Raw genomic sequence first — 24,588 nt, 5'->3', positions numbered from 1 at the left:
ATCTCCAGCCTTCCACCCCAGCTCCAACTCTGTTGAAATACCCTGCTATTGCTTCATGGGAGCAAGGCCCATGAACACGTAGCACATTGCTCAACACAGCTATGCTGCTAAATTGAAGTCAGCCTACATACATAGATGAAACACCAGGAAAAGATGCAATCAGATAAGCAGCACGAGAAAGCATTCAAAGAGAATGTGTGGTAAGGAATTTCTCTGGGAGGGTGGCACGGTCTTCTCGGCAGGCACCAAAATTCCTCCCCAGAGTACTGGAAAGACACCGAGGTTTTAAGCTGCAAGCAAGGCCCTGAAGTCTTCCTCTGGACTACACACAATGGGACTTTTTAGGAAATTTTAGGAAAAGCTAATCAGTTCTCTTTAATTTCTCTTAGAAGTGTCCCTCTTGTCTCCAATAAATATGAAACTGTAAATGTGAAGACTTTACTTTGTGACATTTTGCATGCCAAGTCTTCAGAGCAATGAAGAGAAATTCACTTTTAGCTTCTGTTTCATTTCCCTAATATAAAAAAAAAATATCTTCAGATGGTTGTTAGGATCTTGTTAAGGGAAGTAAGGGTTTCCTGAAATGCAGCACTGGTATTTTCAAAAGAAAAAGGTGTACCCAGAAATGGGAAACACGAAGCACAACCTTATTTGGAAAAAGGCCTAAAAACTGAAATATGGCTACAAAGAAACACTATTTCACAACTTAGATACGGATGGATTAATATGAATTCAAACAGGAATTATAAACCATTATACACAGGCATCATCACTCTACATACACAGTTTTTCTGCAAAACATTTTATCATCAGGGGATTACAGTTGACTTTCAAGGCAGCAAACCCACAATAAAATTGTGTATAGGTGCTGAAGGCCTTTGCACAAACTATAAAATCAAATCTTTGCCTAAAGAAAATATCCATTAATCCACCTATTTTCCACATTCACAACCAGCTGCTCACCATCCTTGCTCTGCATTTACAGCCTTCGCTTGCACCATGGACAATAACATTCTAGCCATACGTTGGCCACTGCCAAGAATGGCTCATCCAGTGACATATTAAGGAAGCTTAAGCACAACAAATTTGTTGCTGTGAAAGCAGCCAAAGTTCCTGTTCTTTATGAAAACAGCTCCCCCGATCCAAAAGGTAACATACATAACAGACTTTTAAGGGTTCTCTATGATACTAAAGCCCAATATAGACACTGTCAACACACAAGGCAAAATCATGAAACCCACAGAACACAAAAAGGACTTCACTTTCACCCTTCACACCTCATTATTTTATCTTGGCAAATATTATGCTGCATGAAATTGAAAGCATGAACACACAATGGCTCTGTTGCCACACACTGTGCCTGCTAGCAAACATTGTTCCATTCTTGAGAGGTCAATGTTCAAGCACAACTCATTACTCAGAGATTCTGTCAAACCCAGCACCTCTGTGGCAATCTCACACGTCTTTCATCTCGGTAAGAGGCGTGAGCAGCGAGAGAACAAAACGTGAGAGAAGGAGGCGAGCGCGGAGGGAGGGACTCGAGTGACTCAGCTAGAGCCACTCACCGGGAGGGCGTCGGGCTGTGCGCCGCGGGCGCCGGCAGCGTCGTCCCCGAGCAGCGGCGCGGCCTTGTCGGGCGGCGGCCGGGCCGGGAGGGTGTTGCAGCAGCTGTCGGCCGCCCAGCGCCGCTGGCTCTTGCGCGAGTCGGCGGTGAGCGACACCTCGTGCGAGTAGGAGTGCAGGAAGGCGCGGACGCCGTCGATGCCCACGAAGTGCGAGGCCGGGACGCCGCGCAAGGCGCCGCTGGCCGGCGGCAGCAGCTGCGAGCGGCGCCAGCGCCGCAGGCGCAGCGCCAGCAGCAGCAGCAGGAAGGCGAGGAAGAGGCAGGACACGGCCGCCACGGCCAGCACCAGCCAGCGCGTCAGGCTGCCGGCGGGCTCGGCCGGCGCCGCCGCGCTGCCCAGCTCCGAGAGCAGCTCGGCCACGCTCTCGGCCAGCACCACCGTCAGCGTGGCCGTGGCCGACAGCGCCGGCCGGCCCTGGTCCTTCACCACCACCACCAGGCTGTGCCTGGGCGCGTCGCGGGCCAGCGGCGAGCGCGCCGTGCGCACCTCGCCGCTGTGCAGCCCCACGCGGAAGAGCCCCGGCTCCGTCGCCTTGGCCAGCTCGTAGGACAGCCACGCGTTCTGCCCCGCGTCCGCGTCCACCGCCACCACCTTGGCCACCAGCGCGCCGGGCTCCGCCGAGCGCGGCGCCAGCTCCACGCCCGTCCAGCCCGCGCCCGGAGCCGCCGCCGCCGCCGCCGCCGGCGGGTACAGCACCTGCGGCGCGTTGTCGTTCTCGTCCACGATCAGCAGCCGCACCGACACGTTGCTGCTCAGCGCCGGCGCGCCGCCGTCCTCCGCCCGCACCCACAGCCCCACCTCGCGCACCTCCTCGTAGTCGAACGAGCGCAGCGCGTACAGCGCGCCCGTCTCCGCCTGCACCGACACGTAGGACGAGAGCGGCGCGCCCCGCACACGCCCCTCCGCCAGCCGGTACCGCACGCGCGCGTTCTGCCCCCAGTCCGCGTCCCACGCGCGCACCGTCAGCACCAGCGCGCCCTCGGCGTTGTTCTCGGCCAGACGGGCGCTGTAGCGCGCCTCCGCGAACACCGGCGCGTTGTCGTTCACGTCCAGCACGCGCAGCGCCAGCACCGCGCTGCTCCAAAGCGACGGCGACCCGCCGTCCGCCGCCCGCACCGTCACGTTGTACTCCGACACCTCCTCCCGGTCCAGCTCCCGCGCCGTCACCACGCTGTAGTAGCTGCCCACCGAGCTCCGCAGGCGGAACGGCACGTCCCCGACCAGCGAGCACCGCACCTCGCCGTTGGCGCCCGAGTCCCGGTCCTGCACGTGCAGCAGGGCCACCACCGTCCCCAACGGCGCGTCCTCCGAGATCTCGCTCAGCGCCGACCTCATCGAAATCTCGGGCGCGTTGTCATTCACGTCGATCACCGAGATCGAGACTACAGCCGTGTCGGATAGGCCACCGCCGTCCCGTGCCTGCACTTGTAGTTCGTAGGAGTCACCTTCCTCGAAGTCCAGGCTCCTCACCAGCCTGATCGATCCCGTCTCGGGATCCAGGTGGAAGATCTTGGAGGCTTTCGGGGAAATCTCTTTAAATGAGTATTTCACGTTCGCGTTCATTCCCTCGTCGGCGTCGGTGGCCGTGAGGGTGAGGAGCGTGGAGCCAACGGGCACGTCCTCGGGCACGCGCACCGCGTACACCTCCTGGCTGAACACGGGCGCGTTGTCGTTGGCGTCCAGCACAGACACGCGGATGAGCGCCGTGCCCGTCCGCGCAGGCTCGCCGCCGTCGCTCGCCCTCAGCACCAGCTCGTGAAACGCCGCCTCCTCCCGGTCCAGCGCCTTGGCCAGCACCAGCTCGGGACGCTTCTCGCCGTCGGCTCCCGCCTGCACGGACAGCGAGAAGTGCTCGTCGCCGCTCAGCTCGTAGCTCTGCAGGGAATTCACTCCCACGTCCGGGTCGTGAGCCTTAGACAGGGGAAAACGCGTCCCAGGTCCCGTCGTCTCGATTAGCGTTTCCTCAATCTGAACTTCGCTAAAGCTTGGCGTGTTGTCGTTAATGTCCGTGATTTCCACTTCGATCTCGTAAACTTTCATCTCGCCCTCCACGATCACCTCACAGCGCAGCACGCAGCGCTGCATGCCCTCGCACAGCTGCTCTCGGTCTAGCCTCTCCGCCGTCACCAGGTGGCCGCTGTTCGCATGCAGAGCGAAATACCGCGTCCTATCTGCCGACACCACTCGGGCGCCGCGGTCGCGGAGCGCCGCCAGCTGCAGCGCCAGGTCCTTGGCCACGTCGCCCACGAAAGAGCCCTTGGGCAGCTCCTCGGGCACCGAGTAGCGCAGCTGCCCCCACGCCGCCTCCCACGCCGCCACCAACACGCAGCACAGCAGCGCTCGCTGCCTCCGGCCCCAGCGCCCTCCTCTCGCCGCCCACATCTCCGCCACGGCCCCGCCGCCACCGGACGCCCGCCGACAGCTCCCCGCCTCCGACCCGAGTCTTCGCCTGCGGCTCTGGATCAGACTCTCGCTCCGGCTCCTATTTCAGCTCTGGCCCCGGCTCCAACCTCGCGGTCCTTCCGCCTCGCTGCAGCTCAGCTCTGCACCGCGGAGCCGCTCGTAGCCCGCCCGGCCGCCGACACAGCGAGCGAGCGAGCCGGGCCGCAGCGGGCGGGGCTGGCTGCAGCGCTCCGCTCCTTCCTCTCCTCCGTGGTGAACAGCGGCGCCCGCAGCCGCCGCCCGGCACTGCACGCACGGCTCACACCGAGCGCCGCCGCCCTGCCTCTTCCGCGGAAACCTTCGGCCCCCGCGGACACGGCGCCACGGGACATTCCCCTGCGAAGCGGCCCGGGTCGGTCCGTTTGCATCCACAACACCTTGTCATCTTCGAGGAAAAGAGCGAATGCATTCTGGTCTTCAGGCCACTCATGAGAAGAGTGATGGTGGAGGGTTACTCTGGCTGTTTTCGCTCTACCGTATGGGAAGTAGAATTATTCGTATAAACTTGACCTCTGAACCCAGTACTGCAGGAGCAGCATGTCCTTCACGAATTTCAAATGTTATTCTTGCCGTCCTCCCCTGATTGAAAGTTTCCTCAGCTTTCCAACAATGTATGACCATCTAAATTCAGTTTAGTTGTAATTTGTGCTGTTGTTTCAATGTCAACAAACGATATGAATCAGTGTAGCACGTATGAAAGGCTGCTGCAGCACTCTTAGGGAGGGAACAGCTGCCCCCCTCAGCTCTCTGAACAGGCTGTGCACGCACTCCAGATCACTACTACTGACGAAACTAGTGGGGGCAGTCTCTGCTGATTAGTTTCCCCCGCTAGAAATGCAGTCTTGGAGAACACAAAAGCTGAAGACCTGTTTTTGCTTCTGTTCACTTAAATGGATTTCCAGAAAAATGCCTACCCATACAACAGAAGAAAACCCCATGGCATTCTCTGTGAAGGTAGCAGAGACCCACAGAAAATTACTCCAGCACGTGCAAGACAAAAGCAGTACTTTGGATCAGTTATTAAACAGCTCTAAGTACATTCAGTTGAGAAAGAACAGGAACCAGCACTAAGCATCAATCATATCTTCATGAATCTGTCATGCAGAATTAGAGGATCTTGTTCCACACAGAAATTCACATTCATGGCTAATAGTTATTACATCATGATTTGGGTTCAGTTAGCTCTAGATTAGCATTTCCAGGGGACACCTGCTCCCACAGCACCCTTCTGCTCCTCTTTGCCTTCACCTTCATAAATGGTGGAGACTCCAGCTGCACCCTTTCACCTCAGAGACCTGTCCTACATAGGAACTTTTTGCCAAATACTTTATTCTCAGGGAAACTTCATTGCCTCTAAGGACAGGGACATGACGATCAGAACAGAAATGGCAAAGACCCTGGCACCAGTTATGACACCAAAGAATACCCTAGCCAAAGCCACATTGACCCAACTATTTTCCAGGCTCTAAATCTGCTTCAGTTAGGAATGGGGAGCAGAATGAAGCCCTCATAATCCATGGGTAAATGGTCAGCAACCTGCTAAACCACTTAGGCATATGCAAGTCTATGGGTCCAGAAAGGATCCATCTGAAGAGAACCAACCAAAGTGCTCACCAAGACACTGTCCATCATTTAACAGAAGTCCTGGATATCCAGGAGGTTCGTGCCAACTGGCGGCTAGCAAATGTGTTGCCCATCTACAATATGGGTCGGGACCAGTTCTCTCCAGTATCATTATCAAAATCTGTATGAAGGGATCAAGTGCACCCTCAGTAAGTTTTCAGATGACACGAAGTTAGTCATGAGTGTTGGTCTGCTCAAGGATAGGAAGGCCCTGCAGATGGATCTGGATAGGCTGGACCAATGGGCTGAGGCCAGCAGTACATGGTACAACAAGGCTAAGTGACAGGACCTGTACTTGGGTCACAGCAATCCCATGCAGTGCTACAGGCTGGGGAAGACTGTCTGGAAAGTTGGCTGGCCGAAAAGGACTTCTGAGTATTGATCGATAGCTGGCTGAATATGAGCCAACAGTGTGCTCAGGTGGCCAAGAAAGACAACAGCATCCTGACTTGTATCAGAAATAGTCTGGCTAGCAGGACTAGGGAAGTGGTTGTCCCTCTGTACCCATCTCTGGTGAGGCCGCACCTCAAATGCTGAGTTCAGTTTTGGACCCCTCACTACAAGAATGTTATTGAGGTGCTGAAGCAGGTCCAAGGAAGGGCAACGAAGCCATTGAAGGGTCTAGAGAACAGGTCTTATTAGGAGTGGCTTACGGAGCTGGTGTTGTCTAGTCCTGGGAAAAGGAGGCTCAGGACAGATCTTACCATGCTCTGTGATTACCTTAAAAGGGGCTAGAACAAAGTGGGGATCGCCCTCTTCTCCCAAGAACCATGTGATAAAACTGTAGTTAATGGCCTCAGACTGTTCCAGGGGAGGTTTACATTGGACATTAGGAAAAATTTCTTCCCTTAAAGGGTTGTAAAGTATTTGAACAGGCTGCCCAAGGAAGTAGTTGAGTCATCATCCTTGGAGGTCTTCAAAAAGCATGTAGATTTAGATCTTAGTGACATGGTTTAATGGTAGACTTGGCAGTGCTAGGTTAAGGGTTGGCCTAGATGCTCTAAGAAGTCTTTTCCAACCTAAATGACTTCAGGATTCTATGAACACGGCTGTTTTCATAGTACATGTCTGCTAGGAAAGTCACCTCCAGCTCACTCTTGAGAGGTCATTGTTCAAAGGCTCCTCTTTCCAATAAGAGACCTTCACACATGAAGATTTCCCAGACTACTCCCAGATGTTGTAATTGCCTTCCCTCTTCGTGACAGGCAGAAGGACATCCTCCAAGCACCAATCGCCCAGCGCATTTCTTCACAACACGCACAAGAACTACACCATAGACAGCTTGAAGGACATTTTTTCTTTTCATCACACTAACATGACATAATAAAAACATCGTGAAGATAATAAAGCATATTCAGCTAGGTTATACACATAGATATTTTTGAGTATTCATAGTAGTGAGGTAGCATGTGAGGTAGATAGTAGGAAATGAATTCCACAGAACGCTCTCCCAAAGATCCCAAAAAAGCTCAATAACATTTCTCAGGAAAAACTATTGAGCAGACAGACTTCAAAGTGTGTAAACCACAGCTATGTGTGGAATGAAATAACTAAAACTTGCATAGAATGGAGCATCTGTTCTTCTATAGCCCCTCACACAACGTTCCCCCAACATGTCACCTCACACCTTCCACAACTTCAATGCTTTTCTTTCACCCTCGAGAATTTGCAAGCACATCTCACCAAAGGACTAATTCAACAGACCATTTCCTTATAACATGCACTGCTCACAACCACACCATCAAGGCATACCAAGAAGGGAGGTACATTTCTCTGCAAGTTTCTAAAGCATACTAAAGAGGTAAGGGGAAAGACAGAGAGGATTCATTCTCCAACAGAGACAGGGTCGTTGTAAATATATTCGTAAGGGAATGTCCCTCTCCTTTAAGAGCATAAGCTGCTCCACACAGACATGTCTCTTTTACTAATATCATATTTACATCCACTCCCCAGATGAAAAAAAAAATGGAGAACACACAAACACTCTGACATTTCCAGCCTTCCACACAAGCTCTATCTCTGTTGAAATACTCTGCCAGTGGTTTACATGAGCAAGGCCCATGAACACATAAAACATTCCTCAACACAGCTATGCTGTTACTAGGTGGTACTCCTTGGACTAGGTGATCTTGGAGATCTCTTCCAACCTAGATGATTCTGTGATTCTGTGATAACTTAACTGACACATAGACAAAAGACCAGGAAAAGATAATATCAGAGAAGCAGCACAGGGAAGCACCCAAAGAGAAAGCATGGTAGAGAAACACACCGGGAGGCTGTCACAGAGTTTTCTGCAGGCGCAAAATATCCTCTCTAAGGGACCTGAAAATCAAGGAGGTCTTTCTCGCAACTACGCATTGTAAGAAAAATGCATCAGCTCAATTTTTCTATGATGTAATCCACTCATCTGCAATGAATATGAAACTGTAAAGGCCTAAACATGGGACCCTTTCTTATGCTACTTCTTGTGAGCAATGAAGAGAGATTCAGTTTTACCTTGTGTTTCATTTTTGTCACACATAATGTTCTATCTTCTCCAGAATGTCAAACACTGCCAAGGGGATTCCATTCAGTGACATTAAAAGGAATGATAACACAGCTGTAAATATTCAATCTCTGTATGGAATCAGCTACCCCAGCCCCACAATTCTTGTGGATCCTCCAGTCTTTTAAAGATTCTCTGCCATATTGAGGCTTAGTTTAGACAGTAATGATGAAAGAGGAAAAAACAGGAAAACTACAGAAGTGAAGGACTTCACTATAATTCTACAGGCATTTTTCTTTGGGCTGCCCAAGCATTATGCTTAATGAGATTCAAGTGATGGAACTGCAACACAGCTGCTCTCATCACATGTGTCTGTTAGCAAAGACACTTCCAGAACCATTCCTGAGATGTCAGTGTTCAAAGATTATGATGAGAAATCAAAGCCTCCAAGGCCACTACACACATGAAATATTCCCAGACTACTCCTAACTATTATGATTCCCTTCCTTCTTCATTACATCCAGAAGGACATCATCAAAGGATCAGTGGCCTAGCCTTTTTCTCCACAACGGGCATGAAGACTACACCATGGACAGCTCCAAAGACAATTTTTTTTTTCACCACATTATCATGGTATAAGATAAGCACTGTGAAGAGAATAAATGATATGCAGCTAAAGGGACATTTCTGAGTATTCAGAGTAGAAGGGCATGTAAGGTAGATAGTAGGGAATTAATTCCCTGGAAGGTCCTCCTGAAGCTCCCAACACAGGAAAAATCGCAATTCTAATGCTAAATCTACTCATCAGGAAGATTTCAACGTACATGAACCATGGCTGTGTGCCTAATGGAACAATCGCAAGCTGGGAGAGAAACGTCTGTTCTTCTACAGCACCTCATAAAGAGTTTACTTACTGTTTCCTCTCAAACCTTCCACATCTTCGATACATTTCTTTCACCCTCCGAATTTCCAAGCATGTCTCACCAAAGGAAAAATGAGCAGACCATTTCCCAATACCACTCACTGTGTAAAACCACACCATCAAGGTATACCAAGAAGGGAGGTGCGTTACTCAAAAATTTTCTAAAACACAGCAAAGGTCTAAGAAGAAAGAGAGAGGAGCCATCCTCCAGCAGAAACTGGTTCATCGGGATTGTCTTTGGAGGAGAATCTCCCCCTCCTTTAAGCATATGCAGTACTCCACACATACATGCTTCTTCCACTAACATCATGTTTACATCCATTCCTGAGAAAAAAAAAAAAAGTAAGAAGAGAATGCACAAGTACACTCCTATCTCCATCCTTCTACACAGCTCTAACTCTGATGAAATACCCAGACAGCGGTTTCCTTGAGCAAGGCCCATGAACACGTAACACATTCCTCAAGAAGGCTATGCTGCTACTGAGAACTCAACCAACACACAAACAAAACACAAGGAAAAGACCAAATCAGACAAGCAGCGCAAGGAAGCATTCAAAGAGAAATTGTGACAGATAAAATCACCAGGCATGTGGCAGTCTTCTCTCTGCACAGAAAAATGCCTACCTAGATCACCAAGAAATCACTGAGGTTTTAAGCTGTTAGGAAAGCCCCAGAGAGTTCATCTCAACTTAATACCTAGAAAATTTCATGAGCTTTCATCCATTTTTCCATGATGTGGCCTGCTCATCTTCAATGAATATGAAACTGTTAATGGAAAGGCCTTCCTATGGGGCCCTTTCTCATGGAAAGTCGTGAGCAATGAAGATTGATTTAGTTTGAGCTTCAGTTTTGTTTCCCTTATAAACAAATATTTGTCTCCAGATGACTGATAAGACCTTCTCAAGGGAGATAATGATTTGATGCAATACAAACTTTGTATTTTCAAACGTAAAAGGCCTATCTAGAAATCGGAAATATGAAGCACAGCCTTCCTGCAAACAGAGGCCTGAAACTGGAATTACAACTAGGGAAAAACACTTTACCCAATACAGATATGGGTTGATTAATGAGGATTGTCACAGGTGTCAGAAGCCATTATACTCAGACATCATAGCTCTACATGCACCGTTTCTGTGCAGAACATTTTGATATCAGATTAGCATTGCGTTTCAGGATAGTGAAACCAGGATCAAATGGTGCATAAATGCTACAGAAATTGGCATTCACAATGAAATCAAAGCACTGCCCAAACAATATCACTGCTGACACACCAATTTTCCACATTTAAGCCAAACTCTCTCCCTCATTCCTCTACATTCAGAGTAATTGCACCACTCTCAATAACCAGCTTCTAACTGTATGTCAACTGCTGATATGGGCTTATCATTCAGGGACATTTTAAGGAAATGTAAGGATATCAAAGACTGTCACCTCAGAGCAGTAAACTTTCAAGGTATGTATGCAAACAGCTCCAACAGTCCAACAATTAATAAAAGATCTCCAAGTCTTTTCAGGGTTCTCTACCACAATAAAACCTAGTTTTGACAATGACAACAAACAAGGCAAAACTGATAAAACTGCTAGACAAGAAATGGACTTTTCTCTCACTCTCTAGAAGCCATTCCTCAATCACACCAAATATTATGCAACACAAATTCAAGTAATGAAGCCACAACAAAGCTGTTGCCAAAACGCCCAAATCCCGGTTGCAGAAAAGTTGCAGGCAAAAGCGCCCTCTTGTCTCCTGCCTAATGCACCAGGAGTTACGCTGGAAAGTGCAGAAAAAAAAAAACAAAACACGGCTGTAGCAGAGTTCCAGGAAAAACCCCCTCTCATCTCCTGCCCTCCACACTAACTGTAAGGCTAAAAGCAAAGCCCGTGCTTCGCTCCCCTGAGCGAAGGGCTGCCACCCACAACACGATGCCCAAGAAGCTGTACATTACTCAGCAAGAAACCTCCCCGGCCGGGAAGGACAGCGGGGACGGAAAGGAAAGGAACAGGAAGGGAGGCAAGCGCCGAGACGGAGGGCGTCGGGGTGTCCGGAGCCACTCACCGGGAGGGCGTCGGGCTGTGCGCCGCGGGCGCCGGCAGCGTCGTCCCCGAGCAGCGGCGCGGCCTTGTCGGGCGGCGGCCGGGCCGGGAGGGTGTTGCAGCAGCTGTCGGCCGCCCAGCGCCGCTGGCTCTTGCGCGAGTCGGCGGTGAGCGACACCTCGTGCGAGTAGGAGTGCAGGAAGGCGCGGACGCCGTCGATGCCCACGAAGTGCGAGGCCGGGACGCCGCGCAAGGCGCCGCTGGCCGGCGGCAGCAGCTGCGAGCGGCGCCAGCGCCGCAGGCGCAGCGCCAGCAGCAGCAGCAGGAAGGCGAGGAAGAGGCAGGACACGGCCGCCACGGCCAGCACCAGCCAGCGCGTCAGGCTGCCGGCGGGCTCGGCCGGCGCCGCCGCGCTGCCCAGCTCCGAGAGCAGCTCGGCCACGCTCTCGGCCAGCACCACCGTCAGCGTGGCCGTGGCCGACAGCGCCGGCCGGCCCTGGTCCTTCACCACCACCACCAGGCTGTGCCTGGGCGCGTCGCGGGCCAGCGGCGAGCGCGCCGTGCGCACCTCGCCGCTGTGCAGCCCCACGCGGAAGAGCCCCGGCTCCGTCGCCTTGGCCAGCTCGTAGGACAGCCACGCGTTCTGCCCCGCGTCCGCGTCCACCGCCACCACCTTGGCCACCAGCGCGCCGGGCTCCGCCGAGCGCGGCGCCAGCTCCACGCCCGTCCAGCCCGCGCCCGGAGCCGCCGCCGCCGCCGGCGGGTACAGCACCTGCGGCGCGTTGTCGTTCTCGTCCACGATCAGCAGCCGCACCGACACGTTGCTGCTCAGCGCCGGCGCGCCGCCGTCCTCCGCCCGCACCCACAGCCCCACCTCGCGCACCTCCTCGTAGTCGAACGAGCGCAGCGCGTACAGCGCGCCCGTCTCCGCCTGCACCGACACGTAGGACGAGAGCGGCGCGCCCCGCACACGCCCCTCCGCCAGCCGGTACCGCACGCGCGCGTTCTGCCCCCAGTCCGCGTCCCACGCGCGCACCGTCAGCACCAGCGCGCCCTCGGCGTTGTTCTCGGCCAGACGGGCGCTGTAGCGCGCCTCCGCGAACACCGGCGCGTTGTCGTTCACGTCCAGCACGCGCAGCGCCAGCACCGCGCTGCTCCAAAGCGACGGCGACCCGCCGTCCGCCGCCCGCACCGTCACGTTGTACTCCGACACCTCCTCCCGGTCCAGCTCCCGCGCCGTCACCACGCTGTAGTAATTGTCCAGCGCCCGCTCCAGGCGGAACGGCAAGCTCTCCACGATGCTGCACCGCACCTCGCCGTTGGCGCCCGAGTCCCGGTCCTGCACGTGCAGCAGGGCCACCACCGTCCCCGACGGCGCGTCCTCCGAGATCTCCCTCAGCGAGGACGACACAGTCAGCTCGGGCGTGTTGTCGTTCACGTCCGTAACCGAGATCGAGACTGTAGCTGTGTCGGATAGGCCGCCGCCGTCTTGTGCCTCCACCCTGAATTCGTAGGAGTCACCTTCCTCGAAGTCCAGGCTCCTCACCAGCCTGATTGATCCCGTCTCGGGATCTACATAGAATTTGTCTGTTTTTGCTGCTGTCACTTTTATCACCGAATACTTAACCTCGCCGTTGAGTCCCTCGTCGGCGTCGGTGGCCGTGAGGGTGAGGAGCGTGGAGCCAACGGGCACGTCCTCGGGCACGCGCACCGCGTACACCTCCTGGCTGAACACGGGCGCGTTGTCGTTGGCGTCCAGCACAGACACGCGGATGAGCGCCGTGCCCGTCCGCGCAGGCTCGCCGCCGTCGCTCGCCATCAGCACAAGCTCGTGAAACGCCGCCTCCTCCCGGTCCAGCGCCTTGGCCAGCACCAGCTCGGGACGCTTCTCGCCGTCGGCTCCCGCCTGCACGGACAGCGAGAAGTGCTCGTCGCCGCTCAGCTCGTAGCTCTGCAGGGAATTCATTCCCACGTCCGGGTCGTGTGCCACGGCCAGAGGGAAGCGCGACCCTGGAGCAGTCGTTTCGCTCATTCTCAGTTCCTTTTCTGCCTCTCCGAAGCTCGGCGCGTTGTCGTTAATGTCCGTGATTTCCACTTCAATTCCGTAAACCTTCATCTCGCCCTCCACGATCACCTCGCAGCGCAGTACGCATCGCTCCACCAGCCGGCACAGCTGCTCTCGGTCTAGCCTCTCCGCCGTCACCAGGTGGCCGCTGTTCGCATGCAGAGCGAAATACCGCGTCCTATCTGCCGACACCACTCGGGCGCCGCGGTCGCGGAGCGCCGCCAGCTGCAGCGCCAGGTCCTTGGCCACGTCGCCCACGAAAGAGCCCTTGGGCAGCTCCTCGGGCACCGAGTAGCGCAGCTGCCCCCACGCCGCCTCCCACGCCGCCACCAACACGCAGCACAGCAGCGCTCGCTGCCTCCGGCCCCAGCGCCCTCCTCTCGCCGCCCACATCTCCGCCACGGCCCCGCCGCCACCGGACGCCCGCCGACAGCTCCCCGCCTCCGACCCGAGTCTTCGCCTGCGGCTCTGGATCAGACTCTCGCTCCGGCTCCTATTTCAGCTCTGGCCCCGGCTCCAGCCTCGCGGGCCTTCCGCCTCTCTGCAGCTCGGCTCCGCACCGCGGGGCCGCTCGCAGCCCGCCCGGCCGCCGACACAGCGAGCGAGCGAGCCGGGCCGCAGCGGGCGGGGCTGGCTTCAGCGCTCCGCTCCTTCCTCTCCTCCGTGGTGAACAGCGGCGCCCGCAGCCGCCGCCCGGCACTGCACGCACGGCTCACACCGACCGCCACCGCCCTGCCTCTTCCGCGGAAACCTTCGGCCCCCGCGGACACGGCGCCACGGGACATTCCCCTGCGACACGGCCCAGAGTCGGTGCGTTTGTTTCCGCAACACCTTCTTTTCTTCTTGCAGGATTCGATATAATCCTTTCTGTTTTTATGGTAGTCATGACCAGAGAAAAGGAGGAGGGCTGCTCTTGTCTTTGCTCTACGACATGGCAAGTAGATTTATACATGTTGATTCAACTTCTAAGTAATTTTCAGTCTTATCCCAGTTTTTGCAAAAGTACTATCTCTTCAATGAACTGCAAAGGCTACTGCCTTTGCTTGCGCAACACTTTTTCTTCTTCAACGATAAGACTGAAGACCAGAATGCATTCTGGTGTTCAGGGCACTCATGAGCAGAGCGAAGGTGGACGGTTCCTCTGGCTTATTTGTACTGCATGACAAGTAGAATTATTCGTGTTAATTTGACCTCTAAATAGTTATTAGTCTCAACCCAGTGTTGTAGAAGCACCATGTCTACCACAAATTTCAGATGTTATTCTTGGCGTCCTTCTGGACTGAAAGTTTCCTCAGCTTTCTAAAAATGTATGACCCTGTAAATTCTATGTTCAGATGTAATTTCTGTTGTCATTCCAATGTCAACAGCATGTAAGAAACTGTTCTCCCCATAAGGGTGCAGCATCAAGGAATCAGCAGCTTTCCTTCAGCTCTCTGAGCAGGCATTGCATGCACTCCACATCCATGCTTCTGAGGAAGCCATTCTGGGCACTTTCCAATGATCGGTTTCCCCCCTTTCTTGTCTACCTTTCATTCACTTAAACGGATTTCCAGAAAAATACCTACACATACACCAGAAGAAAGCCCAATTGAAAATGACTGTGAAGGTAGCAAAGACAAGAGATGAATAAAGCAATTTCCTTGACGGTGTAAGACAAAACCAGTATTTGGGATTAGTTATCAAAGACTTCAAAGTAGACTGATTTGCAAAAAAAGCCAAATAAAAAGGAGGAAAAACCCTCAGCATTAAGTATCAATCCTATTTTCCTGATTCTGTCATGCACAATCAGTGGATCTCATTCTATACAGTAAGCATTCACATTCATGGCTAATAGTTCTTATTGCACATCCAGCCCTATGCAATGCAGGACATCACACAGACAGGCAGGCCTTCTCTTGCCAGTCCTCCAGAAGATGAGAACATCCCACAGGTAGCTGGCATTGGTCTGAAGCATTCTACACTAGTTTGTACCATGTTTCTCTGTGTAGCCAGCGTTCCACTGGAGAATCAGACGTAATGGGGGTATGCAGTGCTTCAGGACCTCCTGCTATCACTTAAAGGCAGAAACAGGTAGGAAATCATGCCTACAGAGTTTCCTTCCTGCAACATAGTAGGTCATCTTTCTTGGTTATTTCTGATTCTAAACATAAGGAAACAAAAACCCCTGAGTGGACCATGTGAGGGAAACATTTCAGAATTTGTGAAGACACAACTCTTCCTGGAGAAGTCATCCCCAGTGCACTTGGAAGTCACTGACACCTCTAGATGAATCCTCATGCAGCACATTTGGACATCCAGATGTATTGGTTGAAGGCATATGCAAAGACGATTGTCATCCCCTTTGGGGACATGGAGGAAATGGTCATAGTGAAACAGGCACAGACCTTGGCACAGTGCAAGGAATCAAATGTTGCACAGCCAAATGCCCTGCTGACTCTTCCACCTTCCTCTCTAGAAGCCAGAGTTTTGCCATTCCTCTGCCTGAGCACCTCTTTCTTGGGCCAAGCTCCATCTCTAACCTTGGGCCAACTAAGATAAGCAGGGACTGGAACATCTATACTGAAGTGACACAGAAACAATTTCTGCCATTCTTTGTCATCTGGGCAGTCTCCTCTGATTCATTCCTTCCTTTCCAAATGTGGTCCTGGAGACTGCACCAGTTGAAGATTCTTGTCTTGCTTTCATTTCACTTTAATTTCCAACTAAATATCTACCTGAACACAAGAGGAAAACCAGAATGGAACTTAGTGGGAAGGAAACAAAGCCCCCTGAGAGACAAACACAAAGGTGCACATGCAGGCATAAGATGACGACACTACTTCAGATCAGTTACAGCTCTAGATCGGTGCTTCCAGGGGACACCTGCTCCCACAATACCCTTATGTTCTTTGCCTTCACCTTCATAAATGGTGGTGACTCCAGCTGCACCCTTTCACCTCAGAGACCTCCCCTACATACGCACTCTTTGCCAAATACTTTATTCTCAGGGAAATATCATTGCTTCTAAAGATAGGGACACCATGATCAGAGCAGAAATGGTGCAGGCCTTGGCACCAGCTATGAAACCAAAGTATTCCCCAGATAAGGTCACATTGACCCAACTATTTTCCAGGCTCTAAGACTGCCTCTCAGCCTCTGTACTCTCCAGTCACACACTTTATCTGTACCACAGACAACATCCTACTCCTTGCCATATGTCACACAAGAAAGAACAGAGCACACCATTCACTGAAATTTTATTGAAAGAGAAATACATCAAAGTATTTCTCTCCACACAAGGAAACGTTCAAAGTCTGAATAGAAACTGATTCCCCAGTCCCACAGGTCTAAAAAATCTTCCAGTCTTTTTAGGGTTCTCAGGCACACTGACCCTCAGTTGAGACAGCAGCAGCAAACGAGGCAAAAATGTGAAAACTACAGATGTGAAGGGCATCACTGTCACTCTATAGACATCCTTTTTTCATCTGCCCTAACATTATGTAAAATGAAATTCAAGGGATGCACCTGCTCACTCAGGAGGACTATAAAGATGTTTGAGGCTGTGCAGGGAGAAAATGAGAAGGGCCAAAGCCCAACAGGAGCTCAATCTGGCTACTGTTCTTAAAGAATATAAAAATGTTTTTATAAATACATAAACCAGAAAAGGAGGCCTAAGAAGAATCTCCATCCTTTATTAGATGTGGGGGGGAACATCGTAACAAGAGAAGAGCTCCTTAATGCCTTTTTGGCCTCAGTCTTCAGAAGCAAAAATATTTTTTCGCTGGGTACCCCATCCCCTGACTACATGGTAGGTAGGGAAAAGAATGAAGCCCTCATAATCCACCAGGAAATGGTCAGTGACCTGTTAAAACACTTAGACATCTGCAACTAAATACAGCCAGAAGGGATCCACCTAAGGGTACTGAGGGAGCTGGTGGAAGTGCTCGCCAAGCTATTTTCCATCATTTATCTGAAGTCATGGCTATATGGGGAGGTCTCAGCTGACTGGTGGATATCAATTGTGATGCCCATCTACAAGAAGGGCCAGAAGGACAATCCAGAAAACTACAGGCCTGTCAATGCTGGGGAATCTCGTGGAGCAGAACATCTGGTCCTTTGTTTGGGTCACAGCAATCCCATGCAGTGCTACAGGCTGGGGAAGACTGGCTGGAAAGCTGGCCGACCACCTGGCCAACTCTGCATATTGGTCGATAGCCAGCTGAACGAGCCAGCAGTGTGCTCAGGTGGCCAAGAAAGCCAGCAGCATCCTGACTTGTATCAGAAATAGTCTGGCCAGCAGGACTAGGGAAGTGATTGTCCCTCTGTACTCAGCTTGGGTGAGGCTGCACCTCAAATATTGTGTTCAGTTTCGAACCCCTCACTACAGGAAGGTTATCGAGGTGCTGAAGCAGGTCCAAAGAAGGGAAATGGAGACATTGAAGGGTCTAGAGAACAGGTCTTATTAGGAGTGGATGAGGGAGCTGGGGTTGTTTAGCCTAGAGAAAAGGAGACTCAGGGCAGATCTTATCTTCCTTTACAATTACCTTAAAGGGGGGCTACAGCAAAGTGGGGATTGGCCTCTTCTCCCAAGAACCATGTGATAAAACAATAGGAACTGGCCTCAGATTGCTCCAGGGGAGGTTTACGTTGGATATTAGGAAAATGTGTTTCACTGAAAGGGTTGTGAAGTATTCACAAAGGCTGCCCAGAGATGTAGTTGAGTCACCAGCATTGGAGGTCTTCATGAAGCATGTAGATGTAGAACTTAGTGACATGGTTTAATGGTAGACTTGGCAGTACTAGGTTAAAAATTGGGCTAGATGATCTAAGAGGTCTTTCCCAACCAAAAGGATTCCAGGATTCTATGAATAGAGCTGTTGCCATAGCATGTGTCTGCTAGCAAAGCCAGTTCCAGCTCCATTCTTGAGAGGTCAGGGTTCAAAGGCTCCTCTTTCCACCAAGAGACCTTCACACATGAAGAATTCCCAAACTACTCCTAACTGTTATGATTGCCTTCCCTCTTCATAACAGGCAGAACTACATCATCAAAGGACCAACTACTCAGCCCCTTTCTTCACAACGTGCACAAAGTCTTCACCATGGACAGCTCCAAAGACTATTTTCTTTTTGTCATATTATCATGACATAGTATGTACATTGTGAAGAGAATAAATGACATATAATTAAGTCATATCCACGGACATTTTCAAGCATTCATAGTAGTAGACCAAGTAATGTAGATATTACAGAATGAATTCTGTGGAAGGCCCTCAAAAAGCTCACAATGAAAGCTCAATAACATTTCTTACGCAGAACATACTGAGCAGCAGCACAAGGAAGCATTCAAAGTGAAAGTGTGGAAGAGAAAATCATTTTTTCGGGCAGCAGGATCTTCTCTGTGGGCACCAAAATTCCTCCTCAGAGCACCAAGAAATCACTGAGGTCTTAAGCTGCAAGCAAGGCCCTGGATTGTTCATCTGGAATTCACTTGAAAAGGTTCACCAGCTCTCCTCAATTTGTCTATGATGTGGCCTGCTCATCTCCAATTAAAATAAAATTGCAACCATAAAGGCCATAATACAGGACCCGTTATCATGCCAAGTCTTGCAAGCAGTGGAGAGAGATTCAGTTTTACCTCCTGTTTCATTTCCCTCATACACAAAAATTTGTCTTCAGATGCCTGAAAGAACCTTTACAAAGGAAACAAGGATTTCCTGCAGTACAACTCTGTCATTCTCTAATGCAAAAGCCCTATCCTGAAATGGGAAATACTAAGCACAGACATCCTGGGAACAAACACCTAGAAATAGAATAACGACAAACCCAATGTCACAATGTCACAACAGATTGGAATGAATTAATGATGATTCACACAGGAATTATAAGATGTTACACACAGGCATCATCACTCTGCATGCACAGTGTTTCTGCAAAACATTTTGTCATCAGGGAATTAGTTTCCTTTCAGGGCAGAAAATCCAGGATAAAATGGTGCAAAAATGCTGAGGGCCTTGCCACAGATTATGAAATCAAACCTTTCCCTGAATAATTTCACCGCTGAGACACATTCAAATCCAGCTACAAACCTTCCTAGCTTTTAAGGGTTCTCTGACACAAGAGGTCCAGTTTTTATAAGGGCAACAAACAAGGAAATGACATGAAACCTGCAGGACATGAAAATGACTTTGCTCTCACTCTTCAAACCTCATTATTTTATCCTACCATATATTAGCCACACGGGCTAGTGGGATGACACATCATAACCTGATAATCTCAAGTGTACATTTACTCAGACTACCGAAGAACACAAGGAAAACCTGCAGGACACCTCTCAGGGGAAGACACGAGCAACAACCTGAAAGTACGGAAAACAAACAAAAAAAATAATAAATAAAGCCCGGTTGCAGCAGAGTTAAAGGCAAAATCCCCTCTCGTCTCCTGCCTTCAGCACCAAGTGTAACTCTGGCAGCAGAGCCCATACTTGCCACCCCTGACCGTGGGACAGCCACCCACAACACGATGCCCAGTGAAGCTGTGCCTTGCTCAGCAGCAAAACTCCCCGGCCGGGAAGGAGAGCGGGGAGGGAAACGCAAGGAGCAGGAAGGGAGGCAAGCGCCGAGGAGGACAGGAGGGCGTCGCGGTGTCCGGAGCGACTCACCGGGAGGGCGTCGGGCTGTGCGCCGCGGGCGCCGGCAGCGTCGTCCCCGAGCAGCGGCGCGGCCTTGTCGGGCGGCGGCCGGGCCGGGAGGGTGTTGCAGCAGCTGTCGGCCGCCCAGCGCCGCTGGCTCTTGCGCGAGTCGGCGGTGAGCGACACCTCGTGCGAGTAGGAGTGCAGGAAGGCGCGGACGCCGTCGATGCCCACGAAGTGCGAGGCCGGGACGCCGCGCAAGGCGCCGCTGGCCGGCGGCAGCAGCTGCGAGCGGCGCCAGCGCCGCAGGCGCAGCGCCAGCAGCAGCAGCAGGAAGGCGAGGAAGAGGCAGGACACGGCCGCCACGGCCAGCACCAGCCAGCGCGTCAGGCTGCCGGCGGGCTCGGCCGGCGCCGCCGCGCTGCCCAGCTCCGAGAGCAGCTCGGCCACGCTCTCGGCCAGCACCACCGTCAGCGTGGCCGTGGCCGACAGCGCCGGCCGGCCCTGGTCCTTCACCACCACCACCAGGCTGTGCCTGGGCGCGTCGCGGGCCAGCGGCGAGCGCGCCGTGCGCACCTCGCCGCTGTGCAGCCCCACGCGGAAGAGCCCCGGCTCCGTCGCCTTGGCCAGCTCGTAGGACAGCCACGCGTTCTGCCCCGCGTCCGCGTCCACCGCCACCACCTTGGCCACCAGCGCGCCGGGCTCCGCCGAGCGCGGCGCCAGCTCCACGCCCGTCCAGCCCGCGCCCGGAGCCGCCGCCGCCGCCGCCGCCGGCGGGTACAGCACCTGCGGCGCGTTGTCGTTCTCGTCCACGATCAGCAGCCGCACCGACACGTTGCTGCTCAGCGCCGGCGCGCCGCCGTCCTCCGCCCGCACCCACAGCCCCACCTCGCGCACCTCCTCGTAGTCGAACGAGCGCAGCGCGTACAGCGCGCCCGTCTCCGCCTGCACCGACACGTAGGACGAGAGCGGCGCGCCCCGCACACGCCCCTCCGCCAGCCGGTACCGCACGCGCGCGTTCTGCCCCCAGTCCGCGTCCCACGCGCGCACCGTCAGCACCAGCGCGCCCTCGGCGTTGTTCTCGGCCAGACGGGCGCTGTAGCGCGCCTCCGCGAACACCGGCGCGTTGTCGTTCACGTCCAGCACGCGCAGCGCCAGCACCGCGCTGCTCCAAAGCGACGGCGACCCGCCGTCCGCCGCCCGCACCGTCACGTTGTACTCCGACACCTCCTCCCGGTCCAGCTCCCGCGCCGTCACCACGCTGTAGTAATTGTCCAGCGCCCGCTCCAGGCGGAACGGCACGCTCTCCACGATGCTGCACCGCACCTCGCCGTTGGCGCCCGAGTCCCGGTCCTGCACGTGCAGCAGGGCCACCACCGTCCCCGACGGCGCGTCCTCCGAGATCTCCCTCAGCGCCGACCTCATCGAAATCTCGGGCGCATTGTCGTTCACGTCGGTCACCGAGATCGAGACTATAGCCGTGTCGAAAAGGCCACCGCCATCGTCTGCCTGCACCTCCATTTCGTAGGAGTCACCTTCCTCGAAGTCCAGGCTCCTCACCAGCCTGATCGATCCCGTCTCGGGATCCAGAAAGAATTTGTCTGTTAGATCGGCTGTCAGTTTTATCACCGAATACTTAACCTCGCCGTTGAGTCCCTCGTCGGCGTCGGTGGCCGTGAGGGTGAGGAGCGTGGAGCCAACGGGCACGTCCTCGGGCACGCGCACCGCGTACACCGCCTGGCTGAACACGGGCGCGTTGTCGTTGGCGTCCAGCACAGACACGCGGATGCGCGCCGTGCCCGTCCGAGACGGCTCGCCGCCGTCGCTCGCCCTCAGCACCAGCTCGTGAAACGCCGCCTCCTCCCGGTCCAGCGCCTTGGCCAGCACCAGCTCGGGACGCTTCTCGCCGTCGGCTCCCGCCTGCACGGACAGCGAGAAGTGCTCGTCGCCGCTCAGCTCGTAGCTCTGCAGGGAATTCACTCCCACGTCCGGGTCGTGAGCTTTAGACAAGGGAAAACGCGACCCTGGAGCTGTCGTCTCGCTCATTCTCAGTTCCTTTTCTGCTTTCACAAAGTTTGGCGTGTTGTCGTTAATGTCTGTGATTTCCACTTCGATCTCGTAAACTTTCATCTCACCCTCCACGATCACCTCGCAGCGCAGTACGCATCGCTCCACCAGCCGGCACAGCTGCTCTCGGTCTAGCCTCTCCGCCGTCACCAGGTGGCCGCTGTTCGCATGCAGAGCGAAATACCGCGTCCTATCTGCCGACACCACTCGGGCGCCGCGGTCGCGGAGCGCCGCCGGCTGCAGCGCCAGGTCCTTGGCCACGTCGCCCACGAAAGAGCCCTTGGGCAGCTCCTCGGGCACCGAGTAGCGCAGCTGCCCCCACGCCGCCTCCCACGCCGCCACCAACACGCAGCACAGCAGCGCTCGCTGCCTCCGGCCCCAGCGCCCTTCTCTCGCCGCCCACATCTCCGCCACGGCCCCGCCGCCACCGGACGCCCGCCGACAGCTCCCCGCCGCCGCCCCGACTTTCGCCTGTGGCTCCGGATCAGATTCTCGCTCCCACTCCCTTTCCCGTCCTCGGCTCTGGCCCCGCCGTCGCCAGGTCTCGCCGGCCCCTCTGCCTCTGTAGCTCGGCTCCGCACCGCGGGGCCGCTCGCAGTCCGCCCGGCCGCCGAAACAGCGAGCGAATGAGTCGGGTACTGCCGCTGCCGCGGGCGAGCGAGCCGGGCCGCAGCGGGCGGGGCTGGCTGCAGCGCTCCGCTCCTTCCTCTCCTCCGTGGTGAACAGCGGCGCCCGCAGCCGCCGCCCGGCACTGCACGCGCGGCTCACACCGACCGCCGCCGCCCTGCCTCTTCCGCGGAAACCTTCGGCCGCCGTTGAAACGGCGCCACGGCACATTCCCCTGCGACACGGCCCAGAGTCGGTGTATTTGCTTTTGCAACTCTTTCTCTTCTTCGAGGATAAGGTCGAATGCACTCCGGTCTTCACGGTGGTCATGATCAGAATGAAGGCAGAGGGCTCCTCTTGATGTCTTAGTTCTATTACATGGCAGGTAAAATTATTCGTTTTAATTCGACCTCAAAGTAATTATCGCCCTTACACCATGTTTGCAGAAGGATATTCACTTCAAGGACTTTCAGAGATCGTTCCTGCAGTCCTTCCGGAGTGAATATTTTCTTGTCTTTCCAACACTTTACATTCATTTAAATCTTACATTCATGTATAATTTGTGCTGTCTTTCCAATGTCAACAACCTATATTAAACAGTTCCCCCTTTAAGAGTGTAGCATCAGGGAACCAGCCACTCCCTTCAGCTCTCTGAGCAGGCTGTGCACGCACTCCATATCCCTGCTACAGAGCATACTAGCCTGGGCAGTCACCACTTATCCGTTTCCCCCACTATACATGCAGTCTTGGAGATCACAATTGCTGAAGATTCTTGTCTAACTTTCATTCACTTAAATGGATTTCCAGAAAAATGCCTACCCATTCACCAGAAGAAAACCACATGGCATTCACTGTGAAGGTAGAAAAGAGCCACGGGACATGAGCATGCCAGTGTACATACAGGTGTAAGATGAAGGCAGAACTTGGCATCAGCTATATAAGAAGTCAGATACAGTCGTCTGAGAAAAAAAAAAAAAACAAAACAAAAAAGGAAGACCATGAAATGGTCTAAGCGTCAATCATATTTTCCTGATTCTTTCAGGCTGAATCAGTGGATCTCATTCTACACAGTAAGCATTCACATTCATGCCTAACAGTTATTAAAACAGTACTTGGGATCAGTTAGAGCACTAGATTAGTGCTTCCATGGAACACCAGCTCCCACAGCACCCCTCTATGAGTCTTTGCCTTCACCTTCATAAATGGTGGTGACTCCAGTCTGCACCATTTCACCTCAGAGACCTCTACTACATAGACACTTTTGGCCAAATACTTTATTCTCAGGGAAACATCATTGCCTCTAAGGACAGGGACACCATGATCAGAACAGAAATGGCATAGCCCTTGGTATCAGGTATGAAACAAAAGCATTCCCCATCCAAAGACACAGTAACCCAACTATTTTCCAGGCTCTAAGCCTGCTTCTCAGCCTCTGTACTCTGCAGTCACAGTCTTTATCTGCATCATGGACAACATCCTACTCCTCAGCATTGGTGAGGTAAGAAAGAAAAGGGCATATAATTCTCTGACATTTTACTGAAAGAGAAATATATCACAGTAGTTCTATCCACTGGATTAAACATTCAGGGTCTATAAGGAAATTGCTCTCCCAGTCCCACCATTCCAACAGCTCTTCCAATCTTTTTAGGGGTCTCTGCCACACTCATTTGTGTCCTGGTTCCAGTTAGGACAGAGTTAATTTTTCCTCATAGTAGCTGGTAGGGTGCTATGTTTCAGATTAGGATGAGAAGAGCGCTGATAACATGCTGATGTTTTAATTGTTGCGGAGCAGTGTTTACATCAGGCCAAGGACTTTTCGGCTTCTCGCTCTGTCCTGCCAGCGAGCAGGCTGGGGGTGCAGCAGGAGCTGGGAGGGGACAGACCCAGGACAGCTGACCCAAACTGGCCAAAGGGGTATTCCATACCATCTGACGTCATGCTAAACAATATATAGGGGTGGCTGGCCGGGGTGGGGGGTCGGCTGCTCGGGGATAGGCTGGGCATCGGTCAGTGGGTGGTGAGCAATTGCGCTGTGCATCACTTGTTTCTTACACAGTATTATTATTATTAATACTATTATCATTATCACTATTATTATTATTATTGTTATTACTA

The 24,588-nt window shown here is 53.2% G+C and overlaps 2 protein-coding genes across 4 annotated transcripts in view; both read right to left on the bottom strand.

The window, feature by feature from the left end:
• The window catches only part of LOC106034313 (protocadherin gamma-C5-like), a 184,988-nt gene that overhangs the window by 46,682 nt on the left and 113,718 nt on the right, over window positions 1–24,588 (bottom strand). Inside the window, exon 1 of one of the 3 annotated variants that reach the window (XM_066977062.1) lies at window positions 2,586–4,044. The exons of the other annotated variants lie outside the window; for them this stretch is intronic. Coding sequence (XP_066833163.1) covers window positions 2,586–4,007 — 1,422 coding nt within the window. The 5' untranslated portion in view covers window positions 4,008–4,044. Of the gene's footprint in view, window positions 1–2,585; window positions 4,045–24,588 lie in introns of those variants that run through there. 3 annotated transcript variants of the gene reach the window in all.
• On the bottom strand, window positions 15,467–24,390 carry LOC136786358 (protocadherin gamma-A10-like). Its single transcript, XM_066977026.1, has 2 exons — window positions 19,831–24,390; window positions 15,467–15,532 (listed from the first exon to the last, which is right to left on the bottom strand). The coding sequence occupies exons 1-2, from the start codon at window positions 22,801–22,803 to the stop codon at window positions 15,467–15,469; spliced, it is 3,039 nt and encodes a 1,012-aa protein (XP_066833127.1). The 5' UTR covers window positions 22,804–24,390.

The sequence above is a fragment of the Anser cygnoides genome, chromosome 14 (assembly GCF_040182565.1).
Source record: "Anser cygnoides isolate HZ-2024a breed goose chromosome 14, Taihu_goose_T2T_genome, whole genome shotgun sequence".
NCBI classification, from domain to species: Eukaryota; Metazoa; Chordata; class Aves; order Anseriformes; family Anatidae; genus Anser; species Anser cygnoides.
This window is presented reverse-complemented; position numbering and strand designations above follow the sequence as displayed.